Source organism: Rhagoletis zephyria, unplaced genomic scaffold, assembly GCF_001687245.7.
Source record: "Rhagoletis zephyria isolate East Lansing unplaced genomic scaffold, Rhagoletis_zephyria_1.1 Rzeph_scaffold_01700, whole genome shotgun sequence".
Lineage (NCBI taxonomy): Eukaryota > Metazoa > Arthropoda > Insecta > Diptera > Tephritidae > Rhagoletis > Rhagoletis zephyria.
The window spans coordinates 28,235-43,993 of NW_016158784.1; the positions used below are offsets into that span (position 1 = coordinate 28,235).

Genomic DNA, 15,759 nt, shown 5'->3' on the forward strand with positions numbered 1-15,759 from the left:
GAAGCTTTGTTTACAGATCGAGCAAACTAAATAGTGTGCTTATACATATGTATGTACATATGTAAATTTGTGCAAATTAAAATGAAATAAAAAAGAAAGCGAGTTTATATAAGCGTGGTAAAAGAAAATTTTAATTTGCACAACGGAGTTCTGGTTGAATGATTCGTCAGAGGATGAGGGCTTAAAAAACTGGCCAGGAGCAGAAAACGTGAGAGTTTAAGTGCAGTCTTTCGAATATATTTTGACACACAAAATATTTAAGAAATTTTGTGATCCAAATCTATTTGAAATATATTAAAACTATAGGTAAAAGTGCACTTTAGCGGAACCAGACGTCCAACTCGTTTTTGCGTAGGTGGCCTTCGGCCGCACTTAGGGATTATAACCCTCAGGCAGTAGAATTCTCCTTTCTGTGTTGCCAAAGAAGAGGGCTGAACACCTTTTGCAGAAAACACCTTTCTGCGTAGGCGGCCTTCGGCCGCACTAAGGGATTATAGCCCTCAGGCAGTAGAATTCTCCTTTCTGTGTTGCCAAAGAAGGGGGGCTGAACACCTTTTGCAGAGAACAACTTTCATTTACTCCATTTATTTGCATCAAATTCATCAAAACATGGTGCGAAAAGTGCAAAGTGCAAGTGGTTTTTGCAAATAACTCTAAAATTAATTAAAAATCTTAATCCCNCAGAGAACAACTTTCATTTACTCCATTTATTTGCATCAAATTCATCAAAATATGGTGCGAAAAGTGCAGAGTGCAAGTGGTTTTTGCAAATAACTCTAAAATTAATTAAAAATCTTAATCCCCTCCCCCCCGGATTGTTATTGTTCGCGTTAAAACGCGTCGATTGATACCACTATCGATTTGTTCCGTCCATTTTGACCTGGTTCCCGTAAAGTGCACTACTACCAAACTATAAACAGCTCCATGACTTTGTTTTCAGAGATCGTGCCAACAGAGTATAGGGATTTTCTTCCATATGTAAAACCAGACTTTCGAGTTTGTGTTTACTATTCACGACGTTAGAACTGATTAGAATTAATACAAATTGTTTAAAATTAGTGTCTAGCCGCCAAAAAGTAAGAAAAAAATGCAAAATCATACATTTTTAAAATTTTCTAACATTTCGCTACACCAACGAAAGCAAAATTCTGTTCGACAACCAATTCGATACTCAACGAAAATTTCGACACGCTTGCATAACTCATAATACGAATTTCACTTTCGATCTTCGATCTTCGATAGCCAGTAGCCATTGGCTACTTATATTCTAACAAATTTTATCATGTGGAGACGGACAGTAACAGTACAAGTCACTATAAGCGGTTTTTAAATGACAGTGATAAAATCACCGGTAGTGAAATATGGCTCATCACTACTGTGAAGTGCAGAAGGAAAAGTATTTATTCAATGAAAAATTATATCAGAAAAATTTCACAACTATTTTCGGTACTTTTCTAGACGTACATACGTGTCTGCCGCATACTTTAATGAGAAAACGGTTCATTAAAGTATCCGAAAATAGAATCGGGAAACGGACAAAAACCGCATTTCATCTACGTTCATTTCTGTTTTCGGATTTCTGATGGCTGGGTAATTACTGCCACCGAAAGAAATTGCCGCTCCGCTTTTTGCAAAACAACCTTTAGACCGGTTTCATAAGCAATGAATTAAGTTATTTGTAAACATTTGATATTCCCCACAGGTTGAGTTATTATTATTTGTTTTACTAATTGCTTAAATAGAAAAAACTTGGGACTTGATTTAAAAAAATGGAAGTCAGGGACTTTCAAAAGCCAAAATTAATTTTAAAGCTGTACATGTGCTTAGCAACACTTTCTAGTTCTAAAGCTATAATATATGAATGTATGTATATGCGGGTTCATACAAGTATGTACTTTTATAAACTGAGTATGTACATTCTAAACACTTTTTATTCCTACTGTTTGGAAGATAAAATTTAGTGAAATTTGACATAAATACATAAGTTACAAGGTGTTATCAAGTGTATTGCGTGAAAAGCTGAAGGCCACCTTCAACGAACTGATTGGGCCTGGCAAATCCACCATTGCCCAGGTATTTACAATGTGCCAAAAATGTACATATTGAAAAAGACTCGAGACCCATTTACAATGCAGCGAGGCTCGCCTTCGAATTCGATTACGATACCACCCGCACAGATACATACATATGTATATTTATAAAATCGCGATGGCATTTATAATATTTTATTTTATTTGCAATAATTATATATTAAACTGTGTTAACAAAAAACAGTACTGATTAGAAGGAACTTTTTAAAAGTATGCATGAAGATGTATGTATTAGGAATTTTTTTTTAACATAATAAGAAAACTTCATTATATTTATTTATTTTTTCAAAAGTTAATAGCTAAAACTTAGAAAAACTCTTTGATTTTCTTCCACTAAAGTCTTCGTATATATATGACCTAATTAACAAAAGAAAGCGTTAAGTACCACAAATTTAATTTTGATTTTTTTGTTGAATAACCTTTATTTTAATAATGGCTTTAAGACGATCTGGCATTGATTCCACAAACCTTTGGCTCGATTTTGACCATTTCTCCAGAAGTACATTTTTAAGTGATCCTTTGAGGTAATGTGATGAGTTGTGATCCTTTTGTCAAACGTAGTCCACATACATATGCTCTATGGAATTAAGATCAGGCCTCTGTGTTTATATGTTCAAGATCGTTATCTTGCTGAAAATAAAAACTTTCAGCAACGCCCAATTTTCCAACGCCTGGCCTCAAATTTCTTTTCAGAATTTCAATACACTCTCTATAATGCATTATTCCGTAAACCCGTTTGTAGTCTATCTTCATGGATGAGAACTGTAGGCCGCCCTGATTTGGTTTTATTCTCTTTTTCGCCTTAATATTTAAAGCGCCCTATTATGGATTTGATAGTGGAGCGGCTGCAGGCCGTGAGCTTGGCCATATCCGAATATGAGGTTTGTTCTTTCAAGTGTAAATTAAATATGTACAAGCTTTCGCTTTTCGACCGATAAGTATTTACTATTTAGGCTATTTGGGCAAAATTTGCTATCGCCTTGTAACAAATAAATGCCATTAAGCTATTATGGTCAAATTGGTTCATTCAAACATTTGACAAATGTACCACAGGGTGATGGTATGAACGCTGCTTAAATTTTGTAATTTTAAATGTTAAGTGTACAATAGTCTATTTTCCAAATAAAACGCCCCAGAATATGCCAAGGAGGTTGGCGAAACGTCGGGCAGCAAAGTGAACAAAGTCTTTTCTTGCATATAAACCAATTTGATCATAATAGTCTAGTACAACCAACAATAACAACATAACATTGAAATTGATCATCAAGTCATCGTAAATGCCATTAATTTTGAATTACTACATTTTCAACCATCATTATTGTTAGATATTTGCAACAAGTGGCATAAGCGATACGGAACACACCAGTGTACGAAGACTTTATTGGAAGAGAGCCAATAACTTGCGCGCAAATTAAAAAAAAACATTTGGATTCTAATGCTTTGTGAAACCTAAATATTTATTAAAAAGATCAACATTCAAACTTTTTAAAAAAATTTCACAACTAGCAAACTAAGCAAAGTTCTGTATGAAGATTTTAGTGGTACACTGTATGCATGGAATGGCACATAATTGCGGCGGCAATTTAAATTTATTTCTATTTTGACCGTCCAGCGGGGGCGGCACAGTGTTGATTGAATATTGATTGTAATAATCTCCCTGGATCACAAATTAGTGTATTTTTTTAGCCGACTTCCAAAAAAGAAGGAGGTTATCAGTTCGTCGGAATATTTTATTTTTATTTTACTTTTTATTCTTTTATTCTTTTTTTATGTATGTTACCGCATAACTTTGGACCACGTCAATGGATTTCGATAATTCTTTTTGCATCGGAAAGGTAGTGTCTCCCATGCTGATCTGGTTAAGATCCGATCAGAGGATCATGAGATATATATATATATATATATTTTTTTTTTATATGAGTTGAAGTCGGGGTTTTTTTTTGCTAAAAATTACTTGTTTTGTTCTACGAATGCCCCTATCCGTTGCCCATGTAGAACCGCCCGCTGATTCCAAAAATCTAGTTAATTTTTTATTCTATGGATAGGTTTATGAGATATTTTCAATTTACCGTTATTCAGCTTAAAACAAAAAGTGTTTCCACTTAACAACGTATATTTTACGATCGAATTTCACAATCTTAATACCAATTACGGAGAATGAAAGCTAACAAAATTCTCCATAATCCGTATGTACATACATCACTTTTCGATAGGTCTGATATTTCCTGACACATAAATAAATAATTTCAGATTTTTTTTTGTATCATTGATGAAAAAATTAAAAATAATAAACTTTAACAGCAGAAAAATTTTGAAATAACAGTTTCTGTGTAAATTTTTTCCATTTGTGTTAAAGTCTATTCTGTTGCAAAAAAATCATACGCCATGAATAACTCTCTTTTCTGTTAATATTTCATACAAAAAATCCTTGCACATTTTCATTTTACCACTCATTTATTTCTTATTTATCCATCGATTTTGTTCATTGCTAGCTTAATTTTTTTGAACAGGAACGGGCATTCATACAAAATAAAAAAAATTACAAAAAAAGACGTTAGTTTTTTACCTTTGCCCTATTAAAGTTTGAACTTGTTTCATTTTTTTTCTTAAACAAATAAGAAAGCCGGAGTGATTTACTAATTTCTCAGAAACTATTCAGCCTATCGAAAAATGGTGTATATACGGTTTATGGAGAATTTCGTTAGCTTCCATTTGCGATTGTTAGATTGGTTCGCAAGTTATACGTGATTAAGTGGAAATATTTTTTATTTTAAGCGGTAAATTGAAAATATCTCGAAAACTTATCCCTAGAATAAAAAATTAACTCGATTTTCGGAATCAGCGGGCGATTCCATATAGGAGGTGCATAGTGGCATTCATTTGTGGCGTGCGCCTTGATGTTGTCACACAAAGGGGAGGGACCTGCAGTTTACGGCGATTGTATTTTTATGCGAAGCGTTTTTCATGGCATTGCTATTAAATGCCGAGGGGCGACCGCTATTAGAAAAAAAAATGTTTTTTATGTTGGGTTGAACCGGGCTTGACCAAGGCCCTGCGGAATGGTAGCGCGCACCGGTAACCACTACACGAAAAACTATTTCAATTTAATGATAATTTCCAAAACAAAATGACAGCTGACGGAAGCTGTCATCCGCCGCAATTGTGTGTACTCGGACGGATTTCACTGCGACAACTAAACAGCTGTTCACTTACCGCCGACCGCATTCCCGCCGGCTTTACCATCAACCACTGTAATTCTGGGTAGAGCTTATTGCTTCGGAGATTGCAGTCTCGAGTCCATTTGGTTGGGTTTAAGAGTTTTCAAATTAGTAAATCAATGTAAACTAATGTCAACTGATGTATAAAAAATTTAATTAAATATACTAGCGAATTTTTAGCCACTTCAAATTTGTACATTGTTACACTAAAATTGAATGGGATCTAAAACTGCGTACCAGAAATTTCCTAAAAAAAATCTGAGTAAAAAGTTAAAATTTGGATGAAAATTCATAAAATTTTCCCTCATTTTGTATATAGTTTGAAACTTTGATTTATATTTGTTGGTAGCACGAACCATATTTTTGTACAAAAATAACAAAAAAATTATAGCTTGCAAATCATTGAGAATATTTAAAATACTAGGGTGTACGCAGATATAATGGAGTGAGCGTACTTATGTACAGTATATGTATACCAGGGCGGGTCAAATTTTTTGCTTCAAAGGCACATCGCGATTATGGTTATTTGGGTCATTTCAAGCATTTTTGCCCAAGAAACCATAGGTCTAAAATTAATTTCGAGCCAGCGATTTTTTATATCTAGTTTTTTTCAAAAAGTGGTTCACCTGTTGAAACAGCTGTACTGAAAACTAGCCAAAATGTGTATCTGGGGGTTTTTGGGGTCGAGGAATCCATTTCCGGCATTAATTTTTTCTTTCGACGGCCTCCAGAGGGCGCTTCTGTACTTATTTGGATTTTAACGCCTTTTTTCCGAAAATCGACAACAGTGTTGCGAAAATACACGAAATTTGTCTTTCTCATAATGCAATTTAAAATTTTAAATAGCCTAAAATGTTCAGCGTTGAAAACTTTTTTTTTATTTGTTTATTTTCATTTTTATTTGTTTTTTTTTACAAATTGTCACACTTGTCATTTGTCATACAATATGTCGATAAACAGTATTACCAACATAATATTAAAAAAATACACTATACGTACATTTTCGCAATAATGTCGATTTTCGGAAAAAAGGTGTTAAAATCCAAAAAAAAAAAAGTACGGAAGCGCTCTCTGGCGGCCCTCAAAAAGAAAAAATGTATGCCGGAAATGGATTCCTCGCCCCCAAAAACCCCCGGAAAAACATTTTGGCTAGTTTTCAATACAGGTGCCGAAGGCTTCATACCTTTCATGAGCATCTGAAAATTTTACTTTAACAGATTACTGCATTTGAATAAATGTATATATTCACAGTAGCCATAGATAGAGGATATACATATATAAAAAATCATATCTAAATAATCAGAGGTATGGAATATATACCTTATATAGCACCAATCTAAGTGATTTTCACTGCTGTGTGATCGGTACGTAAACCGGTAACACAATTTAATGGGTTTAGCTTCCTAGATAAAGGAGATACATATATCGCAAAAACTGGTATCTGAACAATCAGTGGTACAAGAGATTAAGATTATACAGCTTATATTTTGACGATTTTCTCAGTAGACTTTGTATTATTATTTAAATAATAGCTATTTATCTGTTTATGCGTTAGGGGAATTTCGGAATTTACTGTTTCGCAGAGCAATTAAGATGGTTTCCAGCGTCATCATTAATTAACTTCAAAATCTCAAAACAAGTTACATTGTCTTCTTCGTAGATTAACAAATTCTAAAATATATGAATTGTTTTTTTTAGATAAAAACATCGAATGCAAATACATATATGTATGTACATAGATATGTACATATGTACAATATAGAATGCACATCAAAAAAGTCGGTATGGTACTACCCACATGGGCGTCGTCAGGATCGAATTTAGGGGGGGTGGGGCTGACATATAAAAAAAATCCCTCGAAATTTATATTCCAAAATTTTAATGTAGGTGAGTGATAAATCCTTATTAATACATACATATGAGCAAAATCCCACGAGTTGTTACATTTTTCAACAAAGACCTAGTTGCGTATGTAACGTATACGCCCCGTATCACCATACGAAGTCAACTAACAAGTTTACTCGCACTCCTTAACTTGAAAGCCGTTTTATTTAAAAGTGATTAAATATTGGCGTTTCAGATTTTTACACAGTATTTATTATGCATATATATCTTTCTTTCTTCATGTATATAACAATTTTATAATGAATTTCGAGTGTGCCACTGAATATACTTTTTTTTCTTTTGACAGTACACTAGTCTTATTACACTAGATTCGTTCGTTTTGGAAAGAAGATCATTTTCAAATTATTAGAATTAAAGAATCGTAACGCCCATTTCCTCACATATTAACATTTTATTTGAAAACTTACCAAAGCTATTAAAAAAAAAACAATTATGATTTTCTCGAGTGGCAAAGAAACAAGTAATTTTTAGCAAAAAAAAAAAAACGACTTCAACTCTCATATAAAAAAAATATATATATATATATCTCATGATCCACTGATCGGATCTTAATCAGATCAGTATTAGTACCTCTGAGACACTATCTTTCCGATGCAAAAAGAATTATCGAAATCGGTTGACGTGGTCCAAAGTTATGCGGTAACATACATAAAAAAAAACAAATATTCCGACGAACTGATAACCTCCTCCTTTTTTGGAAGTCGGTTAAAATGAGTAATTTCGGTACTTTTTCGCCTAAGTAAAAGTTTTAAGGATAAAATTGTTCAAATACTTGATATATTTTTTATTGTACTTATTTTTGGAACTCCATTGATTGAAATAAATCCAAGAAGAATGCTTCAGCTTTTTTCTTTTGCCGAGAGAAGGGAGTGACACTAAAAAAACATTTAACAATTTGCTCATATGTATAAGCTAAGTGGTTCCATTTGAAAAGACAATCTTAACTAATAGGAAAATATAAATTCAGTTTAGAAAGTAGAGTGGAGTACTAAACAATCATTTTATTGGCGTGTTTTCATACAAATAGAAGAGTGAAAATTTGTGAAGTGGGCCACCATTTTTTCGAAGGTCGAGTTTTTTTTGTGCAATTATCTGTTTATGCTTCAAAACGATAAAAGAAAAATACAAGTTTCACAATTTTTCGAAATTCGCATTATTTTTCAAATTATAGCTATTAACATTTTTCGAAATTGTTTAGACTTTAAATCTTTTCTCGGGATTGGTAATACCGATTCAGCTCATATTTTAAACAGTTGAGAATAATGGTGTTTTCTTCCCATTTTTATTTTTTATTTGGCCATAATTTTTTTTTATAAAAGTTACAAATTTTTTTTTAAATATTACTGTCATCCCAATGGCTTTAAAATCGTGTTTTGGGCTAATATTGTTGTACGTTCTATTATTAATTATGTATTTTCAGAAAAAAAATTTTGCCACAATGCATCGGGACGAGAGTTATTCAAGCTTTTCTCTTGACGTCAAATGTATTTTGTATGGAAAACGATTAAATGAGTATCGCAAGCGCGCTAGACTCGCTTTCAATCGATACTTGTTGAAAAACTCATCCGAGGTAAATATCTACAGCAAACGTTTTCCCTACAAAATACATTAGACGACAAAAGAAAAGCGTGAATAACTTTCGTCTCGATGCATTGCGGCAATTTTTTTCCCCTGCAAATAATTGCTAATAGAACGTACAACAATATTATCCCAAAACGCGATTTTAAAGCCATTGAGATGTCAGTAATATTAAAAAAAAAAATTTTGATAACTTATAAAAAAATGTGTATGGCTAAATAAGAATGTTAAGAAAACACCATTGTTCTCAACTGTTTAAATTATAAGCTGAATCGGTATTACCAATCGCGAGAAAACAATTAAAATGTAAACAATTTCGAAAAATGTTAGTAGCTATAATTTAAAAAATAATTCGAATTTCGAAAAATTTTGAAACTTGTTTTTTTCTTTTATCGTTATGAATCATAAACAGATAATTGCACAAAAAAGCTCGACCTTCGAAAAAATGGTGGCCGACTCCATAAATTTTTACTCCTCTATTTGTATGAAAACAAGTCAATAATATGTTTGTTTGGTACTCCACTCTACTTTCTAAACTGAATTTATATTTTCCTATTAGTTAAGATTGTGTTAGTTAACGCGGCACTCTGAAAAGTAAAAATGCTAAATGCTAAAGAACGCCAAAAGCCGTAGTGGCGATCGATTTTAATTTTGTAAAATGGGTTTACTTCAACAGGTCAGTTCTATACAAGGTTTAATTTAAAAATTTTTTAATACGTTCAACTGATTAGTATTTAATGAAATATTCAAGTGAAATTTTCAATAAAACAGCTTAAAGAAAACGTCATAAGTAATTTTCTTCAGGTTTCACCATAAAAAACTTATGTTTGTTTCAAGATAATTGTATTTTAAACTATAATACTAAATATTGAATCCGACCGTTTCCGACCTCTTGTTTAAGATGCGATTTTATACCACATAATATTGAAAGTTTTTCTGAAGATAATTTTTTTAATTTAATATTTTCGACCAATTTCGTGTATAATGCACCTAAACTTGAGAATTTTAAATAAAACCTAGAAAAGAGGCTAATATAACTCAATACTAACTGGATTAAATAAATATTTTTCAAATTCAACACATTTTATTTTAATTTCAGGCGTCATTTGAATCGGCCATTTTGTTTTTATTTTTTTTAATTTCAGATTAGAATTCATATAAATATACTAATTTATTCAATTATGGGCACAAAATGGGTATCTAACTGTGATTCATATAAAAATTAATATATGTAAAGTAAATACATAATGCAAAATAAAAAATTACATGAATGCAGAGTTAAGTCTCGTAAAAACCTTTCAAACTTGACTTCCCAAAATTTTAATTTTTACACATTCTTGTTTCTGACATGCGGGGGACGATATGTACTTGCCAATTTGTTTTACAAAAATTATTTAAAAAGCAGACGTCTCGGTTGCTCAGCATTGATTCTCTAAAACAAATTTTCGATATATGCCTAAGAGCCTATCAGACGCGGCAATGCAATACATTTCGAAAAGGCTGTCAAATTAAAAAATTTCAGAAAGCAGTTGCATGAGCAGTCACACCTTGCATGTGAAGTGTCTTTCGAAAGAGGTTTTTTATTTCCGAAAGGCGAATTGCAGATTGCTAGTGCAGCACGTGCAAGTTGAAATATATTTCCGAAATCGATTTGCGCTCTCTCAATTGTAACATTTATTTCCGAAACTAATTTCCGAAATAAAAATTATCTTTCTCAGTTCGACAGCGAAATAGGTGGAAAAGTTGGAAATATTTCCACGTCTGATACGCTCTTAATATGCATAAACCCAAAGGTAAATTTCAAAAGAAATTAAACTGACAATTTATTAAAACTGGTATGAGCCCCCGAAATTCGGGCGAATGCAGTAAAGAAATACTCACTAATATTAAGAATTCAAATTTGAATATATAATAAGACGTGATATTCATGAATATACTTCAGTATTTAGCTCAAGATTTATTTAAAGAACTTCGTGAAAGACAACAACTAATCTTGTATCGCTAGAGAACTGATAACTCAGGATATTTTTTAAGTTCTTAAAAGACCATACTCTACTGAAAGTATCGTAAAAACGACCTTTCACAAAATCTGTCCAAGGGCTTTATTAGTCATAATCTGAAACGCAATAATCACTGAAAATTGGCAACGTTTACCGCTGAAACACAATCCCGACGAACGTCGAATTTTTCGCGGTAAAAACTAAAACACACTGTTGTATATCAGAACGCACACAACCAAAGCAAACGACGACGTCCGTCCGACGACTGTTCGCAACGATAGACTTATTTCTATCGTCGTCGCTGGCGGCAGCGGCAAAATACGATCCATTGTGGCCATATGCCAAATATTCTCAAGTTTTTAAATCGAAATTGAAAAATACTGTATTAGTTTTTGTTAAAAAGTAATAATCTTATTGTTTGTAAAAATTTTAATTGCACCTTGTCATAAGCAGCTTAATTCGTTGTCACCGTAGTTGTGTTTTACTAAGCGAAATTTTTGGGCGAAAGTTGCCGCCGTCGTCGCACTACTGTGCGAAAATTCGCCGTTCGTCGGTATTGTGTTACACCGGTTATAGTGAAAGGCATTTAGTATCACACATTTAAACTTATCCTTTCTGTAAAAAAAAATTCAACCACTGATTCTAAAAATTGTGAAATATGTACACTGGCTAATTTTGGATCGTTCATTTGAAAAATCAAAACACCAAATTTGTAAATCTTTGAGTNAAATATTCTCAAGTTTTTAAATCGAAATTGAAAAATACTGTATTAGTTTTTGTTAAAAAGTAATCATCTTATTGTTTGTAAAAATTTTAATTGCACCTTGTCATAAGCAGCTTAATTCGTTGTCACCGTAGTTGTGTTTTACTGAGCGATATTTTTGGGCGAAAGTTGCCGCCGTTGTCGCACTACTGTGCAAAAATTCGCCGTTCGTCGGTATTGTGTTTCACCGGTTATAGTGAAAGGCATTTAGTATCACACATTTAAACTTATCCTTTCTCTAAAAAAAAATTCAACCACTGATTCTAAAAATTTTAAAATATGTACACTGGCTAATTTTGGATCGTTCATTTGAAAAATCAAAACACCAAATTTGTAAATCTTTGAGTTTTGCCATCATTCAGGGTCCTTTATAATGGTCAACGATATCCTAGGTGTTTAAAAAAGCAAGTGATCTCAACTATTTTTATTTTTTGCTTTCGTGAAATATATTTCAAAACTATGAATATTATCTAATAATTGTGACAAACACGGTCAACTGCAAAGGCAGCTTGCAGTTTACTTTAATTTGATATATAGCTTAATCCTGCAGCTGCTACAGATTGCCATAACTAAAACGTATGACTGAGCAATTATATGTATGTAGATGATTACCGTTAAGTCGAATTTCGCTCATGTGGAGCGCAGTCAACTTTTTACCCTTCTTAGGGCCGTTTTCTGAAGTAACCTTTAGCTTTAAAGCTCACGTTATATTTAAAGGCTACATTAAAATTTATGATTGTGTCTAAAGTAAATAATTTTATTGTCGGTTTTAAATTGATTTACAACCAAGAAACAGACATACGTCAAAAACCGATAATAGAAATGCTTAACATTAGACATAGCTTTATTTTTAATCCAACCTTTAGATATAAAGTGAGCTTTAAATTTAAAGGTTACTTCAGAAAATGGCCCTTAGGTGCTAAACTACCTTTCAATTATGCAAGTTTGTAACTACATGGCAGAGCTAAGTGCAATTGTAAGACACATTTTACTACCGGGTAATGAATTTTGCTTTCAGCTGCCATTTCTTAGTATTGTATACCTACATACATGAAAGGTAAACTTCAAAGGTCCCTAGGTGATTCTGTGATTCTTTGGTAAGCGCTTACTTTTTGTATCGATGTAGTAACGCATTACAATAAGCCTCAAGAAAAAATGTTCACTTTCTCGTTTACCCAAAGCATTTTTAGAACTTATCGCTTACCTCCAATGGCATGCCCAGGTTAAAGTAATGCGTTCTGTAAACTAGAAGATGAGTGGTGAATCTCGATTGGTAAGCACTTTTCGAACTTCACCACATGCCTTCCAGTTTACAGAACATATTACTTTAACATTTACATGTCATTAGAGGTAAGCAAGAAATTGTAAAAATGCTTTCCCACTAAACGAGAAAGTGAAAGATTTTGTTTTGAGGCGGATTGTAACAAATACAAAAAGTAAACGCTTGCCAAATAAAGAACAGTTTTTGCTGGGTAACTACGCTTTATGACAGTGTCGGCCACATTAATACCAAAACCATCAAAAAGTATGCCTGACAAGCATCACAGCAAAAAATCTAGNCTTTATGACAGTGTCGGCCACATTAATACCAAAACCATCAAAAAGTATGCATAAGCGTGCCTGACAAGCATCACAGCAAAAAATCTATAATCGCTTTTTGTAGTAACGTGTTGAACTCAGAAACGAATGTAGAAACGGAAAAAATAGAATCGCTTCTAGAAGGCGTTACTTTAGTATGGACACGTCGTTGGCGGTAATAGCTCGCAGACGATATTTGAATTGAAACAAATTTAAAAAATTCTTAAAATTTCACTCTTCTGAAAATTTTAGTTTCATAGCTTATTATACGGTGTCTTAAGCTTAATTACAGTGCATTTAGTAGACATAATTTTGTGCGTATGTATGTGTGTATTTATGTACATATTGTGTTTTCAAAGGGCTGATATGATTATATGTAACTACAGAATGCCCTCAGTAAAAGCAACCGGTAAAAATTCAGGCAGTTGTGTTAACTGAAGTTGTTGAAATAACCGAATCTCAAAAAAGTTCAGTCTGAAATGAGAATTTGAGGCTTGTCTGCAGCTTTCAAGAAAAACAAAGAAAAATAAATAAATTTTCTTCTCAAAATTTCTTAAGGCAGTCCGCAGCTTTATAGAAAAAAAAATAGTATATTTATTTCTTCAAGAAAATTTACAGCAACCGCAAAGTATTTTTCCTAGCAATAGAAATAATAAAAAATATTTCTTCTGATTTTTCATTAGATCCGCATATGAACCGTCAATCTGAAAAGGAAAGTATTAAAAGTAATATGATATTGTTCACGGAAAGAAAAAAAAGTAGTTATTTATAGTGATTCACTTGAAAATCATTTATATGTATACAAAATCGACATATGTATGTATATATGTATTTATATTTCGTTAATTTGTTTTAAAAAATTGGAAAATCTTCGTTTGTTTGAGATTACACTTTTGTCGCCGTTAGATTTTCTCAACTTTTGAAAAGTTAAAGTGTCTTCTACTGAAACTGAGACAAAAATGAAACGAAATAAGAGGCAAATTATTTTGAAAAGTTGCAATTTATGAGTCACTAATGGTAAACATTTCGGTATTGCTTTAACCGAGGTACTGCGTTTATGGAGTGTTGCTTTTACCGAGGGCGTACTATAGTAACTTTGTGTGCATACACATATAAAGATGTATTATTTAATTGCACTTAATAAATACACACTATTAGGTTGTGGTGTTTTTTTTTTTTGTGCTCCACTTACACTTTCCATCGTCAAACACATCGGCGTCCGTTTCAGAATTAAAACTTGATAAGATTGCCAGCAGTGGCACAAATGAACTCCACTTGATTCCGCACATCATCCACTTAGACAATTGTGTGCTAATTATATGATGTATTTCCAGAAAATAATTTAATCACTCAATTATTGTAATATGTATGCATGCAAGATTACATTCATATATGCATGTATTCCCTAGGGCCGAAAAACAATTTTACTGCACAATTACGCCCTTTATTTGCAAATTCCTCGAGCTAATTTTATTGTCCTAGTGCACTTTTATTGACCTATGGGCAGCACTTGTTTATGGCTGTTGTTGATTTTTTTTTTAATTTTACTTTTTGGTTTTATTAATATGAAGTAAGATGAATTAAAGAGTGACGCCCGCTTCTTAGCCCGCGCTTCATATACTTTATACGAATTTATTTAAACAATTTTATCTCTGGTTATTTTTGAGATCTCGATTTTTTTCGGAATTACCAATCCTTCGCTAGTGCCTCTACTACTACAACTCTACTTGCTATGAATGCCGCTTGCCAACTGTAGGCTTGATATCGAAAATGTTTGTTTACATTTGAAATTTTAAATCACTATCTCAGAAGCTTACTTTGATCGGTAAAACCGGTTTACACTCTCAGTTTGAGAGTAACGAAACCGCTCTAAAGCCGAGATTGTCGTAAGCAGAGATCGGATGACCAGCTAATTGGGTATGCCTAGCGATTGCATAGCCCCAGCGCTATTTCTCACAGAGTGACAAGTTCAATGCAGTTTAGTAAGCATCATCGGCTTATGAGTTTGATTCATACCTTTTGGTGGCAAAGTGTTGCCGACATTGAAAAAAAAACAATTTGCCGGTTGCTTTGCTTGACTGATCAGGTTTCTCACCAATGCATATCACAATTTTATGATTTTCGAAAAGTTCAAGCTTACACTACTTACGCGTGTTAGTCTCAGAAATGATATTTCAGATTTACATACTAATGAGAAATATTCCGATATTTAAGTATGTATTGTAGCTGTAAAATATTTTGAGCTTACGGAAAATGTAAGTTCCTTGTAAAAAAGCATTTAACCATTTTTCTTTGATTGCTCTTGTTGAGGGTTCATATGAAAACATACCGTTTACTTGTCAAAATAAAAAGAAAATTAGTGCTGTCGACCAAATATTTTACTAAATACAAGCTAACAAAAGTTATACTTTTTATTCGCCGTCTTTAACACTTTTTATGGACAAAATCTTTGTTCCCTCAACATCTATCTTCATCTTATAGCTATTGGAAAATTAAAGGTTAAAATAATTTCTTTTCTTTTTTTTTGATTTTTGAAAACATATTCCCATATATTGGCGAATTTTAATGTAACCTCTAATTATCCTAATGCTAATGATGTAGTTTATGATATTTCTAATGCGTTTTTG

The 15,759-nt window shown here is 32.6% G+C and overlaps 1 protein-coding gene across 1 annotated transcript in view; it reads right to left on the bottom strand.

Annotated features, from left to right (window-relative positions):
* The window catches only part of Tsf3 (Transferrin 3), a 34,808-nt gene extending 19,718 nt beyond the window's left edge, over positions 1-15,090 (bottom strand). The window contains exon 1 of the mRNA XM_017618748.1: positions 14,325-15,090. Coding sequence (XP_017474237.1) covers positions 14,325-14,424 — 100 coding nt within the window. The 5' untranslated portion in view covers positions 14,425-15,090. The remainder of the gene's footprint in view (positions 1-14,324) is intronic.
* Between the last annotated feature and the right edge of the window lie 669 nt (positions 15,091-15,759).